A 20,599-nucleotide genomic window follows, 5' to 3' on the forward strand; every position below is an offset into this window, starting at 1 on the left:
TTGCTTTCTAGTTGAAAGCCTATGTAACAGTCACATTATTTTTCTTTCTCTCCCACCTTTGTGGAGAGGTTCTCCGTATTGGGAGAAGATTTTGTTTGCAATTCTGTTTCCCCAGCATGTCCCTCCGAGAGCGGCTCAACCCACAGCTGGGCAGGAGGCCCAGGCGGCAGCGGCCATGCCCTCCAATACAGGTGGAACCCAGCTGGACCCTGAAGAAGAATTAGAGTTCAAAGGTTAAAGAGGAGGGGAGGGGGCATCCCGGCAGGGGACGGGCACATGCTAACTTCAAGACCAGCTCAAGTGCGGGCCTGAGTGCTTCTCTCCTACATGTTCCCTGGAAGCCAAGCCCTTGAGGGCAGGCGCCGGGGTCGGCTGACGGGACGAATCGCTGAGAACGTGACCTCTCCAACGCGTAACAGAATCAGAAGAGGCTCAGGAACCACCCGGCTCGGACCCCTCACTTCACCAACTGGGAAACTGAGTCCAGAGAGACAGAGGGACGTGCCCAGGTCAAAGCTCTTCAGATGCCGGAACAATGATGAAGATGAGAAAAGTTGTAATCACAAGCAGCAGCACAGCGGCCGGCAGGACAGAGAGCTCGTCAGCTGGCAGGCAAGGGTCCAAGCCCTTCGTGAACTCCGTGGTCTCCACAGCGACCGTACGAGGAAGGAGCTGGCACCACCACCTTTTACTGATGACGAAAGGGAGGCACAGAAGGCCTGGAGCAGGTTCCGAACCCAGTTCCCAGGCCACCCCTACATCCCACAGCCTCCTTCCAACTCCTCTACCCCAAAGCCAACTCCTCCGAAGATCAGGTAAAGTAAATCCAGATTATGCCATTGTTGGATCCACATTCTATGAAACAACCTGGGGTTCCTTCGAACCAAGGGGGCAGCAAGCCCCTGTCCTGTTAAACTCAAATCAAAGGCAAAGGAGGAGGCAGGCTGTGGGGAAAGGAGGGTTTGTAGGGCAGCCCAGCCTGGTGCCAGGTGAGCCCACCAAGTGAGGGCTGGGAAACCCACGGTGAGGGGCGGGAGCTACCTGTCAGCCCCCCAGGGGCTCAGCCACACTCTGGTTTCTAGGAGATGAGAATCACTGTCTCACTGGCCAGCCAGCGGGGCCCATCTGCCACTCACCCGGACTCGGAGGACAGCTGGGTTCCGGGCCACGCCGAGAAGGAAAAGCAGACAGTGTGACGCCTCCTCGGAAAGGAAGAAGGGGGTAAGGAGTTGCTATTTACCACGTGCCTCCTCCACACCAGGGCCCGTGGCAGCCGTCTTTCTAATAACATTTTTATTTTAGTTTATTAGAAAGTAAACTTATTTGTTGTTTAGATGTACAGAAAATGCAAATATAGTACAGACGTTCCCATGTACCCCACACCCTGTTTCCCCTTCTGTTAACATCTTCCGTGACTACAGCACGTTTGTCACAGTCAATATGGAAGCGTGGTTAAACGGATATTTAGGTCTCCCAAGTTCCTACCTAATGTCCTGTGGCTGTTCCAGGATCCATCCGGGATGGGACTCCACCTTTGGTAGTCACACCTCCTCAGGCCCCTCTGGGTGGTGACGGTCCCTTGTGTGTGATGATCTTGACAGTTTGGGGAGTGTGGTCAGGTATTCTGAGGAATGTCTCTCAACTGGGGTTTGCCTGTGTTTCCCTGATGAGAGGGGGTTACGGGCTCTGAGAGGGCGACCACGTCAGGCTGCCTCCCATCAGGTGCCGACCCTGAGGACGTGACCGAGGGAGCGTCTGCCGGGTCCCCCGCCCTGAACTTGCCTCCCCCACCCCTTTCCTCTCTGCCTTCCTTGGAAGGAAGTCCCTGCGGCAGCCCACACTCAAGAGGTGGGAAGTTTATGCTCCACCTCTTGAGGGGCAACTGTCTACACAAATCATTTGCAATTACCCTCACAGAAGATTTGTGTATTCTTCCTATTTATTTATTCAATTGTTTATGATATCAGCCAGGACTCGTGGGTCTCTCTTTTACATCTTGAGTTATAATCTAATACCACGTTATTTATTTTGTTGTTCAAATCATTCTGGTTTTGGCCACTGAGGGCTCTTTCAGTTGGCTCCTGGGTCCCCCATCATTGTGGGGTTTTGAGCACATCCTCACTTTCGCACTCCAAATAAGCCCCAGGCTCGTCTTCCCCAGCGCTAGAACAAGCTCTGCCCCAGTCCTGGAACCTGCTATTTCTCCGAAGACCTGTGACTCTTTTTACGGGGAAGCAAGATCTGAGGGCTGGGTGAGCTTGTCCTCCTGGGGTGCCTCTGTCTCCAGGCCCCTGCGCTGACAGAGCTGGGAAATATGTGTGCACAGTGACCAGGTATATACACATAAATACAGGCATTTCTACATGAATCTGTTCCCTATATTATACTAAAAATGAGTCCATACTGATGTCTCCAACTCTAATCCAGTACCTCATGGATCATCCCAGCTTCCTCCCTGGCTCTTAGAGTAAGAAGTTTGGCCCCTACCACCCATCATCTATTTAAAGTTTGTTCAGATCCAGTATGCATGAATATCAATATTCAGAATTGGTAACATGTACCCCTGTGGAGATGCGATTTTATCAACTCAAGTACAGTGCTTACGTGCAGTACCCTTTGCCTTTACTTTTACCAATTCCACTCATTTCCAAAGTTGCTTAAGTCAGTGCCTTGCCTCCCACCCCCTGAGCAGGGCTATTTGACAAATTTGTGATATAATTAGATTTCTATTTTTTCATAGTATGCATTCCATCCTGGGATCCCCCAACACCGTAAAAGGTTTTTTTTAAATTTTCATACATTAAGGTTCAGTCCATCCTCTGTGCTATGAAGTTCTATGAGTTTTGACAAATGCGTGGTGTCATGAATCCACCATCACAATATCATACAAATAGTTTTCCATCCTACACAAGCTCCTGTGCTTCATCTTCCCCTCTTCCCAAGTCCCTGGCAACCACTGGTCCGTTTCTGTCTCTACAGATTTGCCCTTTCTAATACGCCATACAAAAGGAATCAGATGTATGTAACTTTTCCTACTGGCTGCTTTCATTAGCAACAGGCATTTAAGGTTCATCAATACATGTGCAGGACTTGATAGGTCATTCATTTTCATCACTGAATAATATTCCACTATGCATATGTACAACAGGTTATCTATCCAGCTACTGAAGGACATCTTAGTTACTTCTAGTTTTTGGAAATTATGAAAAAAGCTGCTATGAACACCTGCACACAGGTTTTTGTGTGGACATACATTTTCAGACTAGTTGGCCAAACACCTGGGAGTGCAACTGTTGAATTGTACAGTAAAACTATGTTTAGCTTTGTAAGAAACTGCCAAACCACCTTCCCAGGTAGCCGCACCATTCTGCACCCCTACCAGCAAAGTACAAGAGCCCTATTGCTCTGCAGCCTCACCAGCAAGGGGTGGGGTCAGTGTTTTCAATTTTAGCCAGTCTAATAGGTGTGTAATGGTATCTCCTTTTTCTAATTTGTATTTTCCTAATCACAAATGCTGTTAAAAATCTCTTGGGGTACTTATTTGCCATCTGTACATTGGCTTTGGTGAGTTGTCTGTACAGATCTTTTGCTCATTTGTTTTTTTTCCTTTTAAGGGAAAAAATATTTTTTTTTCATTTTTTAATTAGGTGGTTTGTGTTCTTATTGCTGAGTTTTAAGAGTTCTTTATATATTTTGGATATGAGTCTTTTATCAGGTATGTCATTTATTGGCAAATATTTTCTACCAGTTTGGTGACTTGTCTTTTTGTTCTCTTAATAGTGTCTTTCACAAAGCAAAAGTTTTTTATTTTAATAAAGTCCAACTTATCAATTTTTTTCTTTCGTGGATCATGCTTTTAATGGTATATCAAAAATCTCAGCACCAAACCCAAGGTCACATGGATTTTCTCCTATGTTTCCTTCTATGTGTGTCATAATTTTACATTTTACATGAAGGTCCATGACCCGACTGGAGCTAACCTGTGCGGACGATACAAGGTCGGGATCCAGGGTCAGTGTCCCGCATACGGGCGTCCAATTGTTCCAATTTGTTGAGAAGCCTATTCTTTCCCCACTGAATTGCCTTTCTGCCTTTGTCAAAAGTCGGTTGACTCTACTTGTTTGTGTCTATTTCTGGGCTCTCGATTTGGTGTCATTATCTCCGCATCTATTCCCACACCAGTGCCACGCTGTCTTCATTCCTGTACCCTTGAAATCAGCCCACCTCTGTCCTCTCCTCCGCGTTGTGGAGGACCGTCCGGGTGCTCTGCCTTTCCGTACAGACTTTAGAATCAGTTTGTCAATATCTAAAAAATAGCTTGCTGGGATTTTGATTGTGATTATGTTGAATCTATGGATGTAGTTTTGACAAATTGACATCTTAACAATAGTAAGTCTTCTAACCTATGAACATGGAATATCTCTCCATTTATTTAGATCTTCTTTGATTCCTTTCATCAGTGTTTTTGTAGTTTTCCACACGCAGATCCTGTCCATAATACGTTAGATTTATACTTAAGTACTTCATTTTGGGGGTTGTGCCAGTTTGAATATATTGTGTCCCCCAAACGCCATTATCTTGGATGTAATCTTTTGTGGGCAGATGTTATCAGTGTTGATTAGATTGTAATTCTTTGAGTGTTTCGGTGGAGATGCGCCCCACCCAGCTGTGGGTGATGACTCTGCTTGGATAGTTTCCATGGAGGTGTTGCTCTGCCCATTTGGGGTGGGTCTAAGTTGAATCACTGGAGCCATAAAAATGAGCCGACGAACAGAGGGAACTCAGTGCAGCTAAGAGTGAAATTTTGAAGAGGAGCTACAGCCAAGAGGGACACTTTGAAGAAAGCACAGGAGCTGCAGATGAGAGACAGTTTGAAGACGGCCATTGAAAGCAGACTCTTGCTCCAGAGAAGCTGAGAGAGGAGAAATACCCCAAGAGCAATTAAGAGTGACATTTTTGAGGAGCTGCAGCCTAGAGAGGAACATCCTGGGAGAAAGCCATTTTGAAACCAGAACTTTGGAGCAGACGCCAGCCACGTGCCTTCCCAGCTAACACAGGTTTTCCGGGCACCATTGGCCATCCTCCAGTGAAGGTACCCGATTGCTGATGTGTTACCTTGGACACTTTATGGCCTTAAGAGTGTAACTGTGTAGCCAAATAAACCCCCTTCTATAAAAGCCAATCCATTTCTGGTGTTTTGCATTCTGGCAGCATCAGCGAACTAGAACAGGGGTGCTATTGCAAATGGTTTTGTTTTTTTTTAACATTTCAAATTCTAATTTTTCATTGCTGGTATACAGGAGAGCAACTGACCTTTATATATTGACTGTGTATCTGATGATCTTGCTATACTCACTCACTAGTTCTGGGAGTTTTTTCATAGATTCCTCAGGATTTTCCATACAGACAATATGTATTCCATGAATAAACTGAAGTTTATTTCTTCCTTTCTAATACATACATTTTTTACCTCCTTTTCTTGTTGTAATGCACTCCCTATCTAGGACTTCTGGTACAAGATTGAATAGGAGTGTGAGAGAGGAGATTCTTGCCTTCCCCTTATGTTAAGGGAAAGGATTTATTTATTTTTTTTTTTTACCACCAACCGTTAACGTTAGCTGTAGATTTTTCATATACTCCCTTTATTAGGTTAAGGAAGTTTGTTGCTATTCCTAACTTATTCAACGTTTTCCTCACGAATGGGTGTTGTGTGGTGGTCCCATTAATGTGTGGTATTAACAACCACCATGAACTTGGTAGAATAATCTCTGTATCTTGCTGAGAAACTTTTATCCTATGGCCCAGAGAGGAAAAGCAGCTAAGGGGTCCCGAGAGGGAAGGCTCCCGGTGGCGAAGGCAGGTCAACAACCCGCTGGCCAGGGGCTTGGCTGCCCCACCACACCCGGCCAACCCCAGTCGCCGGCTCTGCCACGTCTGTCCTGTCCCCGTCCTGTCCCCGTCCTGTCCCCGTCCTCTCCCCGTCCTCCCCCCGTCCTCCCCCCGTCCTCTCCCCGTCCTGTCCCCGTCCTGTCCCCGTCCCCGCCCTCTCCCCGCCCTCTCCCCGCCCTCTCCCCGCCCTCTCCCCGCCCTGTCCCCGTCCTCTCCCCGCCCTCTCCCCGCCCTCTCCCCGCCCTCTCCCCGTCCTCTCCCCGTCCTCTCCCTGTCCTCTCCCTGCCCACTCTGACCTGCCAAGACCAACCAGCTGACAGCTTCTCTGAGTTTCCAGAGCCCGGAGAACCAGCACTTCAGTGGACAGGGTGGTGGTGCCAGCACTTCCCTTTTATTCCTTTGGTTTCTTCTTCAGAGCAAGGTGTTTGCTTCAGATGAGGGCCATAGGAACGTCTTCGCTATCCTCCTACAGGGGCGAGGGCTGCCTCACCACGACAGCAGAATCCCCATCACAGAAGCCGGCCAGGGCCACAGCTGCTGCTCTGCAACATGGTCGGGGAAGGCGGGTCCTCCACAGGCACCCAGACGCTTTCTGGGGTGAAGGCTGGCGCGGAAGAAGGAGGGTGGCTGCCGGCCAGAGGCCGAGGGGACCAGCGTGCAATGGCACACCTCTTCCCTTCCTCGGTGGCCATGGAAGTGGCTCCTGCACACTCTCCTATCGTGACCTTTAAACTCACAGACTTATTTCTGAGTTAAAATAAGGAACAAGAGTACATGTGACTACACAGCCTCCCTGTGCTCAGGCGTCCAGGAGAGGAAAGACTCGCGAAGACTCACTTTCCCGCGTTCCTTCTGCAGCGCACTACCATTCAGACCTGCTTCCGAAGAGCAGCACAGAGACTTCCCTGGGGGCGGCTCCGTGGCCAGACTGACAACGCAGGTCCCAGGCAAGGCCCCGGAACATTGCTGGGACAGCCCGTGGCTGAGGAGTTCACAGGGCAAAAGCGGCCGAGAGCTCTGGGGCCTGAGGGGTTTCCGGGGCCCACTGCCCTCGGACACACTTTGATCCTTACCGAATGGCAGTGCTTAGAGGAGGAAGTTCTGCCCCATGTGTCTCCAGATCAAGGAGCTCCGACAGCTGCAGCAGCCCATCGCCACACTGGCCTCCAGTGGCGCCATGCCCGAGCTGGGACCTGGGAGTCGGGACATGGTGAGGGCAGTGGGGAGATGGTGGGGACACCCAGGAAGGCAGAAATCCTCATGGAAGCCGCCCGGGTCAGCCCCATGACCACAGTCAGCACTGGGCAGCTCAGACCCTCCCGGGCCAACAAGAAGAGGGGCCCACCACTGCGGGAGCCCGAGAGCTCTCTGGCCAAGGGGGTGCATCAATGGCTCCCTCCAGGGTGCAAGGTCAGGCGTGACAGCATCTCCGGCCGTACAGAAGCTGCGGGCAACGGGCAGTATTCCAGCTGCAGGAGGGCACTAGTTTCCACACGGTGCCATCTGTCCTGGCTCCCAGCACATCTGCGGAAATGCTAATTAAGCACTGGACTGGGGGAGTGGAGGGGTCCCCTCGGAGTAAGTCTGTGAGGCCACAGCAGGAGAGATGAGCCGATTTCCTCTTCAAGCTCCTTCAGGCAGCCAGAGATGGGCTCTGCACCAAGTCCCCATCTGTTGCTTTGGTGAGAGAGGAAACTGCAGGTGTCCGACCCAGAGCGGGGAGGCAACCCTGGGCCCGAGGTGGGGGGTGCACACCAGAAGCCAGGGCCATGCCTCCTCCCCAAACCCCACCCTCCTTGCAAAGCCAGCTCCCGCCTGCCTCCTCCAGGATGCCTTCCATGCCAGCTGGCACGCAGCCATCCCGCCAGGAGAACCTCAGGCCACTGCCTTGGATCCTGGCCCTGGGTGGCCTGCTTCTGCTCCAGGACTGACCTGTCCTCTTCTCCAGGGCCAGCAGCCATGGATAGGGGGCAGTGAATTCTCTTCTGGGTCCCCACGGGACTCAGGCACATCGCAACCTGTGGGATCCCAGCTTACAGCCCAGGGCTCGGGGGGCGGCGCTGCCGGCTGCTAAGGGTCCTTCTGCACCAGGGGCAACTCCAGCTCTGGTTCTTTATCAGGCTCAGGGTACAGGCCCTCAGGAAAAGAACTGAGACGCACAGGTCCCCCAGGACCCAGGAGAGAGGGCCGGGTTCACGGAGCCCTGCTCAGGCTCCCACAGGCTCTGCCACTGTTAGACTCGAAACACCTGTTTGATCATCTCCCTGTCAATTTGGGTCTCCTTTTATTCACTTTGAAACGAAGCCCGACATGCCTAAACACATTAGAGACAGGACTTACACGGCAGGGAACAGGGAGCAAATAAATAAAACAAGAGCCAGCTTGGCCTGAACCACTGACGACAATGAACTTAGAAACTGATTAACTCAACTTGCAGCTGCCGACTGGCTACAACCAAAACAAGCCCCAAGGTTTCTCTCAAGGTAATTAAAATCCAGGCTCAGAGGCTGGTTGTGGAGGGTTGGGACAGCAAACGGCAGGGCTGGCACTGGGTCTGTGCCAGGCCCCAGGGTCTCACTGCCTGAGGACACGTGCCAGAGGGGCCACCCCACCCATGGGACCCCCCGACATCAGGGCACACTTCCATTAGGGAAGATGCAAGGCCTGAATGAATGAACATATGCCCCTGGGGCAGGGACCGTCTCTCGCCCGTCTGGGGTATTTCTGGATCGTTTGTGCTCTTTCATCCTTTTTCCATGCTGAGACAATGCCGTGTGTTTGAGTTCATTCCACCACCCAGCTCTGGGCCTGAGACCGGGCAGGTGCTTGTAACCTTCTGTCGACACAGGTCCCAAGAGGATTTTAAGGTAACTCAAAAGGGGTTAAAGTCACCGAAAGATGCCACGGCCCAGAGAATAGACGCTCCAGTTTCGGGAGAGTGATCCTGATCACACTATGATTACTATGTATTTCTGCTGCCAAAAGAGGCAGCACAATTTCCTGGTTCCTTGGCCCTGTAAGGTAGAAATACTCACAGTTTTTAAGTTATGAAAAGGTTTATGCCCCGGGTGTTGTCAGTTCCAGCATGAGTCCATGGTACAAATGGGCCAACTCACGACAAAATTTAATTTCAGGCGAATTAACTCAACAAAGATGCCACAATCGTGTGGAAAGTTTTCCTCCCTATGAGGAACCTTAGCCAAGGGTACAGGACCACAGATGAGCAAATCCATTTTCTGGCACCTCAAAATGCAACTGACTGAATACCCACTTTATTCCTACGGGGCTGGCATTACAAGGAACGCTGTTTAATGAGGGAAGGCAGGTCTCGAACAGCCAAGCCAATCACAAGCGGAGGGCGTTCACGGTTTACGGGTTGGAAAAGCATGTTTCCTGTAATGCTACAGAGACCTGGTGGATAGCACCAGACTGGCAGCTGCTTTACCACTCACTCCAAGGGTGGGCTTTAGGTCCCAACAAATGTGACTGGCCAGAAATTCTGAAGCTGCCAAGCACGTGGAAAAGCAAAGCCAAGGGGGGATCTGGACAAGCTACTGACCAGCAGTGGCTTCCCCAGTGAACCTGACTGGAATGCACAAGCCGAACACAGAAGGGCGACATCCAGAGCCAGGGCTGCAGAGCTACACACTCCCCCCCAACACCCAGCCAGGGCCCACCTGCCTAGGCTTAGGTGATTATTCCAGAAGATTCTGGTGGAAGCAAAAGAGAGACCCAGGGGCGGCAGTCCAGCAAGCCAACAGGCAGTACCCCTGCCCCGGGGAAAGACACCTGGTCCAGACCGACATCTCTCTTTTATGGGGGAGGAGGAAGCCCCGAGAGGCAGCTGCTCAGAAAGCCCCAAATGCAGAGTGCCCCACTCTAAGGTCCCTGTAGTGGGTTGAATTATGCACCCCAAAACACATGTTCTTGATACATGTTCCCGTGGGTGTGAACCCACTGTAAATAGGACCTCTGGGAGATGGGACTTTCAGGTAAGATGTGGTCCAACTGAAAGACCATGGGCTCTAATTGGATTCCTGAAGTCTTTTATAAGCAGAAGCAATTCAGCCATGGCCAGAGAAGGCCACAGGGAGAGGCTGGAAGTCAGTAAGAGTCCAGAAGGAAAAGGAACGGACTTGGCCGTAGGACTCAGGGCAGGACATAAGCCAAGGAACCCCAGGGATGTGGCAAGGCAGCAGCGGCATGTGCAGGCCACGGAGGGAAAGCACCTCCATGCCGACACCCCGATTTTCACTCCAGCTTCAAGGCCACGAGCCGATGAACCCCACAGTGTAAGCCCCCTGCCATGCGTGGTGGCTGTCACAACAGCCCCTGGTGGCCTGAGCTGTGGGCCCACTTTGACAAGCTCCTGGTCTCAACCCATGTGCTGAGGGGTGAGGGCCCATTGGTAAACGAGAGCGCTTCGAGACACCCCTTCAGTGAGGGTGCGGCCCACTGAGTCAGGGGGGCTTCAGTGGGGATTCCCGGGTCCTTCACCAGCAGAGTGAAAGTCCGACAGAGGGAGGAGCCAGGGGAGCGGCCAGACGATGGACGTCCAGGAACCCAAAAGAGAAGGGGGAAAGACGCCGCCACGTGCACTGCCACGCAACGGAAAAGCCAAGGGACCCAGAGACTGCCAGCCAACCAGGGGACGCCGGCCTTCCCGCCTCTGAAACCGAGAGCCAATAAATCCCTGTTGTTAAGCCAACCCACTGCATGGTATTTGTTTTAGCAGCCAGGAAACTAAAACACTCCCCTACATCCGCCTCCATCTTCAGGGTGTGCACAAGGCTCCAGTGCCGGCCCCAATCCAGTGTGTGGGGCCTGTGCTTCCTGACACCGAGCCTCCTGCCCAAGACCCCTCCCACCCCAAAGGCAGTGCCCACGTCGCCTCCAGAGCCCCAACCCCAACAGGAAGGGGTGCTGCAGCACACGCTGCAGAAGAAAACCCACCTCTTAAAGGGTAAGAATGAAAAACAGCGTGTTCCCTCCCACAGAGAGCTGGCTCCCCTCCCACGTAGTGGCGCCTGTTGTTTGTAGCCGATGAGGAAAGGCCATCAGGTGAACGCCACCGTGTGTCTTCACGTCAGCAAACATCGCAAACACAATGAAAAGGTGCTGGACTAAGCACGAGACACTGGGGAACAGAGGTGCTTGGCTCCAGAAAACTCAATCTCCTCAAGAAATGAATTCCATCAAAATTAGCACAGACTAGGACATTCCATTATGGGACTGAATCTGTCAATGATTTTTAAGAAATCTTTATTATAAGTAACTCAAAACATAGCCAGTGGTGATCCTGAGTGTGAATCTTCTTGGCAGAAGTAACTCAGACTTACCTGGAGTTTTAAATATTATTCACCACCCTCCAGGACCCTGCTCAAAATGTACGTCGCCAGCTAGCACATCGTGGGAATTAAATTCAGCTACAAATGGGACGGCATAAACCTTTCTCCCTGTTTTACATCTATTCAGATGACAAAAATGCCAGAAATGGGCTTAAAAGACCTCATTTCAGCTGAGGACACTTCAAAGGCAAAATCAAATGTACCCCGAGACGCAGGGCAGAGCCAGAAGGAGGCCAGGGAGGGGTGTGGGGCGCCGGCTCCCTGGAGGGCCCCTGCTGTGGGAGGGGCAGCGAGCGCCCACCTGGCAGGTGTCCCCAGGCCCACGGGAGGGGCAGCGAGAGCCCACCTGGCAGGTGTCCCCAGGCCCGCGGGAGGGGCAGCGAGCGCCCACCTGGCAGGTGTCCCCAGGCCCGCGGGAGGGGCAGCGAGAGCCCACCTGGCAGGTGTCCCCAGGCCCGCGGGAGGGGCAGCGAGCGCCCACCTGGCAGGTGTCCCCAGGCCCCGCGGGAGGGGGCAGCGAGCGCCCACCTGGCAGGTGTCCCCAGGCCCGCGGGAGGGGGCAAGCGAGCGCCCACCTGGCAGGTGTCCCCAGGCCCGCGGGAGGGGCAGCGATCGCCCACCTGGCAGGTGTCCCCAGGCCCGCGGGAGGGGCAGCGAGCGCCCACCTGGCAGGTGTCCCCAGGCCCGCGGGAGGGGCAGCGATCGCCCACCTGGCAGGTGTCCCCAGGCCCGCGGGAGGGGCAGCGATCGCCCACCTGGCAGGTGTCCCCCAGTGAGCACCCACCTGGTAGGTGTCCCACAGGCGGATGGTGCAGTGGAGAGGCACTTCCCGCATCAGCAGGTTGTTCATCCAGCGGAAGGCAAACTGCAGGTATTTCACCTCATGCTGTTCCAGGTGCCGATGGACTGGCTCTGCACGAAACAAACACAGGCCCGTAGCCATCAGGGAGAGCCCTCCGGAACCCACCAGCAGCCAGGGCACCTGCTTCCGTGAGGTCCCTATGCCTGACTCAGCACCCCACTTCCCCAAACAGGGGCTCGCAAGCCACAGCCCCCGCGGAGCACAGAAGGAATTTCCGTTAACGGAAGACTTTGGAGTGCCCAGGACTCCCTTGAGGCAAGAGGTTGATGACGATGATGATGGTAGCACAGGCCACAGTGGGGGTGCTTTATGCCCCCAACCCGGCAAGATGAGCAGGACCACCCCCATCTTCCAGACGAGGATGCTGGCTCTGAAAGTCACCACCCGACAGGCCAGGATGTGCGGCCAGTGCAGCATGTCCCACCGCCCCAGGGCAGGTCCACGAGACCCAGGCTGGAGCCCCGGGCAGGGCTCAGGGCGAGCGAGAGGGGAGGCACTGACCCTGCACCAGGTAAAACGCGCCAGCCGCCCCCGGGCCAAACAGGTGAGGGGCGGGGCAGGGGGGGCCTGTCCCTGGGCTGGGCAGCCTGTGAATTCCAGTTTGGAGGGACCCACGGAGACAAATGGGCCTCTAAAAGAACAAGGGTTGACCAAGAAGCACAGAACGATCCTCCATCAGCCATGAAACCATCCTTTCTCATCGAGCTGCGACAAACTGCAACTCAACAGTTTAAGATCCCTGCTTTCCTAAATAAAGTTTCAGTGGCTGAGAGACTCCAAATGGAGTCAAGAGGTCACTCTGGTGGGCATTCTTATGCACTACCTAGATAACTCTTTTTAGGTTTTAATGCATTGGAATAGCTAGAAGTAAATACCTGAAACTATCAAACTCCAACCCAGTAGTCTGGACTCTTGAAGACGATTGTATAACAAAGTAGATTACAAGGGGTGACAGTGTGATTGTGAAAACCTTGTGGATTGCACTCCCCTTATCGAGCATATGGATGGATGAGTAGAAAAATGGGGACAAAAACTAAATGAAAAATAGGGTGAGAGGGGCTGTGTGCCAGTTTGAATGTATTATGTCCCCCAAAACACCATTATCTTTGATGTAATCTTGTGTGGGCAGACGTACTAGTGTTGATTAGATTGTAATTCTTTGAGTGTTTCCATGGAGATGCACCTCCCCCAACTGTGGGTGATAACTCTGATTGGATAATTTCCATGGAGGTGTGGCCCCGCCCATTCAGCGTGGGCCGTGATTAGTTCACTGGAGCAGTATATAAGCTCAGACAGAGGGAGCAAGTTTGCTATAGCCAAGAGGGACACTTTGAAGAACCCAAAGTGAGAGAGGAGCTGCAGTTTACAGAGACATTCTGGAGGCGGCCTTTGAAAGCAGACTTTTGCTCCGGAGAAGCTAAGAGAGGACAAATGCCCAGAACAGCGGTGAGTGACATTTTTGAGGAGCTGCAGCCCAGAGAGGAACGTCCTGGGAGAAAGCCATTTTGAAACCAGAACTTTGGAGCAGACGCCAGCCACGTGCCTTCCCAGCTAACAGAGGTTTTCCGGGCACCATTGGCCATCCTCCAGTGAAGGTACCCGATTGCTGATGCCTTATCTTGGACACTTTATGGCCTTGAGACTGTAACTTTGTAATCAAATAAAAACCCTTTATAAAAGCTGATCCATTTCTGGTATTTGCGAAAAGGCAGAATTAGCAAACCAGAACGGGGTGATTTGGGTGTTCTTCTTTACTTTTTATATTTTATTCTTATTTTCACTTTAACTGGTATAAGGAAAATGTTCAAAAAATAGATTGGGGTGATGAATGCACAACTGTTTGAAAGTACTGTGAACAGCTGACTGTGCACCATGGATGACTGCATGATTTATCTCAATAAAATGGAATTTAAAAAAAAAAAGATCCCTGCCTTCCCTACTGAGCAAGGCTTTGGAGCTCCAAGGTCCTGGGAATCCTGGAAATGTCACTCCAGGGAGAACAGCTTCTAATTATCAGGAAGCAACACTCCCATTCCAGGGTCCTTGCTCTGAAGTGCCGAGGAAGCACGGGCGCTGGCGCATGAGGAGAAGCCACTTTCGCCCACAGACCAGGCGAAGGCTGGAGCGCTCCCTCGTCTCTTTTTAACCTGGGGTAACAAGAGAGCTCCTTCCAAGCATGTCTATTCTTTGACCTCCTTCCTGAGTCGCACATTCCTTCTCTCCCAGGCTCACAGTCCACACTGGTTGCCCTAAGAAGTGACCCTGGACATTCAGTTCTCCCAAAGAAAGTTCTAGAAATGGCAGGTGAACAGATACAGGAGAGAAGCTGGACTCTGGCCTTTACTGGTTTTTCTCATATTCCTGATAACGTGTGATGTTTCAGAAACAAGGCTTTCCCGGCCACTAAGCAGGAGGTGGGGTGGGGATGGAGGACCACCCCCGCGATCACCCCACCTCAGAGCCCCGAGCTGAGTCAGAACCGCAGGTGCTGGAGGTGCCTGCGGGGAGAGGCCTGGCAGGGAGGAGGCTCTGGGGGGATGGCCACGTCCACTTCCCATCCTGGGAGACAGCCCTTCACAGCACCTGCTCCTCACTGCCACCCCGCCCCCAAACTGCTGCTGTCCTCAGCTGGACAGAGCCCACTCCTGACGCAGGACACCTGCGTGGGGGAACGGAGGTGGACCAGGCCCGTTAAAGAGGCATCGACACAAGCTACAAGACCAACCCTGACAAGCCAGACGGCGAATGAGCCCCCGATGGCTGGTGGGACGGGGGCTGCCCTGCCAGGGGCCCAGTGCTGCCTTCGAGGAGGCTAACTGGGCCCAGGCAGCTCATGGGACCCCAGGGCTGCACTGCCCCCACTTGCTGCCTCCACAGAGACACCTGCCAAGGGCTCCGGGCCGCAGCAGGGTGCAGGCCCCCCCAGGGGCCGGCACAGGCCCAGGAGGAGCCTTATACTTGAAAAATCCTGAGAATTTAACCAAAAAGCTATTTGAGCTAAAAACAAATTCAGTAGAGTAGCAGGATATAAGATTAATACACATAAGTCGGTAATGTCCCTATACACTAGAAATGACCTAACTGAAGAGGCAATCAAAAAAAAAAAAAAAAAAAAAAATTCCATTCACAATAGCAACTAAAACAAATCAAGTACCTAGGAACAAACTTAACCAAGGATGTAAAAGACCTCTACACAGAAAATTACAAAATTTTACTAAAAGAAACAAAAGAGGACCTAAACGGGTGTAAAAATATTCCATGCTCATGGATAGGAAGACTAAATATTCTTAAGATTTCAATTCTACCAAACTGATCTACAGATTCAATGCAATCCCAATCCAAATTCCAACAACCTATTTTGCAGAGTTTAAAAAGCTAGTTATCAAATTTATTTGGAAGGGAAAGGGGCCTCAAATTACCAAAAATATCCTAAAAAAGAAGAATGAAACGGGAGGACTTATACTTCCAGACTCTGAAGCCACTAGAAAGCTACAGTGGTCAAAACAGCACAGTATTGACATAAACATAGACATACTGATCAATGGAATCAAATTAAGAGTTTGGAAATAGACCCCCATATATATGGTCAACTGATTTTTAATAAGGCCCCCAAACCCACTGAATTGGGAAAGAACAGTCTCTTCAACAAATGAGGTGGAGGAGAGCTGGACATTTCATATCCAAAAGAATGAAAGAGGACCCCTATCTCAGAGTTTATACAAAAATTAACTCAAAGTAGATCAAAGACCTCAATATAAGAGACAGCACCATAAACTCCTAGAAGATAATGTACAGAAACATCTTCAAGACCTAGCATTAGGAGGTCACTTCTTAGACCTTACACCCAAAGCACAAGTAACGAAAGAAAAAATAGATAATGGGAACTCCTCAAAATCAAAAGCTTCTGTACCTCAAAGGAATTTGTCAAAAAGGTGAAGAGGCAGCCAACGCAATGGGAAAAAATATTTGGAAACCATGTATCTGATAAGAGACTAATATCTTGCATATATAAACAAATCCTACAACTCAACCACAATAGTACAAACAGCCCAATTATAAAATGAGCAAAAGATATGAAGACATTTCTCTGAAGAGGAAATACAAATGGCTAAAAAGCACAAGAAAAAATGTTCATTTTCACTAGCTAGTAGGGAGATGCAAATCAAGACCACAGGAATGGCTGCCGTCAAACAAACAGGAAACTACAAATGCTGGCGAAGATGTGGAGAAACTGGAACTCTAACTCATCCCTGGTGGGAATGTGCAGTGGTACCACTCTGGAAGACAGTTTGGCAGTTTCTCAGATAACTAGATACTGAATTACCCTATGATCCAGCAATTCCACTTCTCAGTATACACCCAGAAGATCTGAAAGCAGTGACATGAACAGACATTTGTACACCAATGTTCACATCAGCATTGTTCACAATTGTCAAAAGATGGAAACAATCCAAGTGTCCTTCAGAAAACAAGTGGATAAACAAAATGTGCTATACACATGATGGAATACTACACAGCAGTCAGAAGGAACAAGGTCCTGAAACATATGCAACATGGATGAACCTTGGAGATATAATGCTGAGTGAAATAACTCAGACACAAAAGGAGAGATATGGTATGTTACCACTTCTATGAACTATCTGAACAATGTAAAATCAATGTCTCATAAGAAAATAGGGGACCTAATGATAAAAAGTAGCTAGTGAGGGGGAATGATAATCTAGTATGTTCAGATATGTTAACGATGGTGAATTCAAAGGTCTGGTAATGGATAGGGGTGATGATTGTTTGTTCATGGGATTATAACTTTCAGAGCTGTATTGAAAGCAAATAGGAATGAAAGGGGTTGTTTAAAGGCATGTTTCCCACAGATCAGCACCACAAATATAGATAGGCGTTTGCATGATATACTTCTAAGGTATGACACTAGCACAGAGAGTTGACAACAGAAGGATATATGGGAAAAACCTATATATTGCATACTAGGGACTATAATTAATAAGAATACCATACTAGTATTACACAAATACTAGGGACAAAAGGGCTGACAAGAGCTATGAGATGTTTTGGGTCATGAGAATTGTTTAAAATGGAGAGTAATGAGGATTGTACAACAAAGTGATGATAATGTGAGATATGGATGGATTAGTGTGGATATAACATACGCTCTGTGAACTTACAACCCCTCCTCCCCCCACTTCATAAGTCAAGCCCTCGATCTTGAGGCTTGCTCAGGCAAAACTTATGGCTGTAAAGAGGAGGCTGAGCCCACATTTAATTATGCCTAGGGGTCACTTCCAGAGAACCTCTTTTGTTGCTCAAATGTGGACTTTCTCTTCTAAGCCTAACTCTGCAAATAAATTCATCACCCTCCCCCCAACATGAGACAGGACCCCCAAGATGAATAAGCCTTCCTGTTGACGTGAGACATGGATTCTAGGAATGAGCCTGACCCTGGCATTGAGGGATTGAGAATGTCTTTTTGACCAAAAGGGGGAAAAGAAAGGCAACAAAATAAAGTTTAAGTGGCTAAGAGAATTCAAATAGTCAAGAGGCAGTCCTGGAGGTTACTCCTATGCAAGCCTCACCTAGATATGCCAAATGGCCACAGTATGATAAGCTCAAGTTAACAGTAGTCCTGAAAACCCTGAAGAATACCCAGGTCCTTATCTGGGACTCTATAAAGGTTCCAGTCACTAAGTTTATTCTTCAGAAACTTAAATCCTTTAGAGAACTCCTATGCCAGCTAAGTCCCAAAACCCAGAGGCAACATCCTCTTCAAGAACATCAACTAGATGTGTCCCCTTTCCTCATAAAGTCGACACCCCTTTTTAACATGAACAGATTAGGGTGGTCACTGCCTAGACATCCCTGAAGATCGGGAAAGTGATTACACTAGAGGAAGGGTGTGCCGGTTTGAATGTATTATGTCCCCCAGAAAGCCATATCCTTTGATGCAATCTTGTGGGGCAGACATAATCGTGGGGATTAAGTTGGAATGTTTGGATTAGGTTGTTTGCATGGAGATGCACCCCACCCAACTGTAGATGATAACTGATGGGATATTTCCATGGAGGCGTGGCCCCAACCATTCAGGGTGGGCCTTGATCAGTGGTGTCATATAAACCTGCTGAGTCAGGGAGACGGAACGGAGTGCAGCTGTGAGTGATGTTTTGAAGAGGAGCAAGCTTGCTAGAGAGGAACGTCCTGGGAGAAAGCCATTTTGAGGCCAGAGCTTTGGAACAGATGCCAGCTGCCTTCCTAGCTAGCAGAGGTTTTCCAGACGCCATTGGCCATCCTCCGGTGAAGTTACCTGATTGCTGAGGTGTTACCTTGGACGTTTTGTGGCCTTAAGACTGTAACTGTGTAGCAAAATAAACTCCCATTTTATAAAAGCCTATCCATCTCTGGTGTTTTGCATTCCGCAGCATTAGTAAACTAGAACAAAGGGGTAGCAACAGACAAGATAAAATTGAACAATGGATTATGAATACTGAATCTCTATATAATTTTCTTTTTCTTAGTTGTTAGAGTATTAGAATAGCTAGAAGGAAAGAACTGAAATGGTGGAACTGTAACCCATAGCATCCTTTGAAATTTGTTCCATAGCTATTTGGAAATGGTAATTTGAAAGCTGTATCTTTTTCTACGTATGTTGTATTTCACAATAAGGAAATAACTGAAACTACGGTACTATAACTCATAATATCTTAGAAAATTTCCCATGTATCTACTTGTTAAATCATGCTTTGAAAGATATTACCTTTTTGTATATATGTTATATTTTATAATAAGGAAATAACTGAAACTGTGAAATTGTAACCCATAATATTCTTTGAAATTTGGTCTCCAACTACTTGTTAAATTGCATTTAGAAAGTTATCAGTTTTTTGCATATATGTTATATTCTACAATTAAATATATGATAAAAAAAAAAGCCAATCCATTTTTGGTATTTTGCATAACAGCAGCTCTCACAAACCAGAACAGGCCCCGCCACAGGCAGGGCCCGCACTGTGCTTCACATGGGAGTTTTCTTCTAATCAATATGCATTTTATTAAATACACTCATTTTAAAAGAAATTACCTTGGTCTACCGGGGTAAACTGGAAGACTCCAAGCAGCAGCCTCTCGGCGGAATCTGCTAACCAGCTTTTTATCCCGAGAGGGAGCCACGCTCTCGCCGCACCCCACCCTTCAGCCTGGTGGTCCTCACAGCCACGAGCCCCTTCCCCTCCAGACCCCTCAAGGCCAACAGCCCACACTGTGAGAAACATCCAGAAAAGGCTGAAAGGCCTTAGACTGGCACCGAGCCCGGGCTCCCTCCTCAGCCCCCTGCATGCCTGCAGCCCCTCGGGGAGCACTGGGGGGACACCGCGGCCTGCGGCCCTCCCAAGCCCCCAGTTCTGATCATTGGCTGCCGTGCCCCTGGGCCAGCCTACTCCCTGCCTGCCCAGCAGAATGCTGCTCAGTGTGGGAACCCGGATGGCGCTGAGACCCCAGGCTCTCCCCAGTGCCACTAACCCACCTCCAGGGGAGCCCCTGCCCGGGCATCGGGCTGAGTGGTCAGGTGCCGAGTCCACCCGACAACGGGGCCAGTTGGGGTGCATCTCAGCAGGCCTGTTTCTCCAGCCCCAAGACGCACCGGTGCCCAGCGAATGTCTGCTGGGGAGAGAATGAGGGAATGAGTGAGGGTGGGGGCAACAGTGAACGGAATAAATGAGGAAGGCCCTATTTACCAGTCCTCCGGCCCTATTTCTCTGTCACCCAAGTTACAATGAGAGGCTGTTTCTGGCAACGCAATTGTGTTCTTTCTAAAGAATGTAAAGAATTGCTCACTGAAATTATCTGCAGTGACAAGATAAAACTGACTAAAAGTTCCAAGGGCCACTGAGGAGCCCGTCCAGCAGGCCTGGCCTTCGCCTGTCCCCAAGCCACAAACATGGATGCTCTGAGCAATGCAAAATCCATGTACAACAAACGGGAAAACCAGACATTTGGAAAAGGACCGAATTTACTGAACAAGGCTCTTTTATGCAGAAAAAAAAGAGAAATGAGTTTCCAAAAATATGCAGTGGCCGCTGGAAGGCTGGAAGGACGAGGACAGCTCTGGAGAAGAAAACTGCCCCCGAAAGCAAGTCCCCAGGAAGGGAAGTGGCCGCCGCTCTCTGCCGTCTCGCCGCAGTGGGACCGCAGCCTCCGGGGAGCCACCTCCTCCAGGCAGCCGGCGGCCTCCCTCTCAGGGCCTGCCAGCACCAGGCCCGTGGCCCGCAGGGCACCACAACTTTGGCAGCACCATCTGCACTTAAAACATTGAGCGGGAAGTGCTGAGTCCAAGTACTAAGGGGCATCCACGTGGCTTTTGACCAGGGCTGCGTGACACTGGCACCTCATCCCCCGGGATACTGGCTCACATCCATTTCTGAGCCACTCCATGCAAAGAGGCAGCGGGCCTGGAGCTGAGGCCCCCAGCCCAAGCCCTCCTGGGCCCTGGCGAGAG

At 50.2% G+C, this 20,599-nt stretch overlaps 1 protein-coding gene across 6 annotated transcripts in view; it reads right to left on the reverse strand.

Annotated features, from left to right (window-relative positions):
* The window catches only part of TBC1D22A (TBC1 domain family member 22A), a 397,174-nt gene that overhangs the window by 109,667 nt on the left and 266,908 nt on the right, over positions 1-20,599 (reverse strand). For 5 of the 6 annotated variants that reach the window (XM_037846180.1, XM_037846182.1, XM_037846181.1 and 2 more), the window contains one exon: positions 12,022-12,149. The exons of the other annotated variant lie outside the window; for it this stretch is intronic. In XM_037846180.1, the coding sequence (XP_037702108.1) occupies positions 12,022-12,149 (128 nt within the window). The remainder of the gene's footprint in view (positions 1-12,021; positions 12,150-20,599) is intronic. 6 annotated transcript variants of the gene reach the window in all.

Source organism: Choloepus didactylus, chromosome 8, assembly GCF_015220235.1.
Source record: "Choloepus didactylus isolate mChoDid1 chromosome 8, mChoDid1.pri, whole genome shotgun sequence".
Classification (NCBI taxonomy): domain Eukaryota; kingdom Metazoa; phylum Chordata; class Mammalia; order Pilosa; family Megalonychidae; genus Choloepus; species Choloepus didactylus.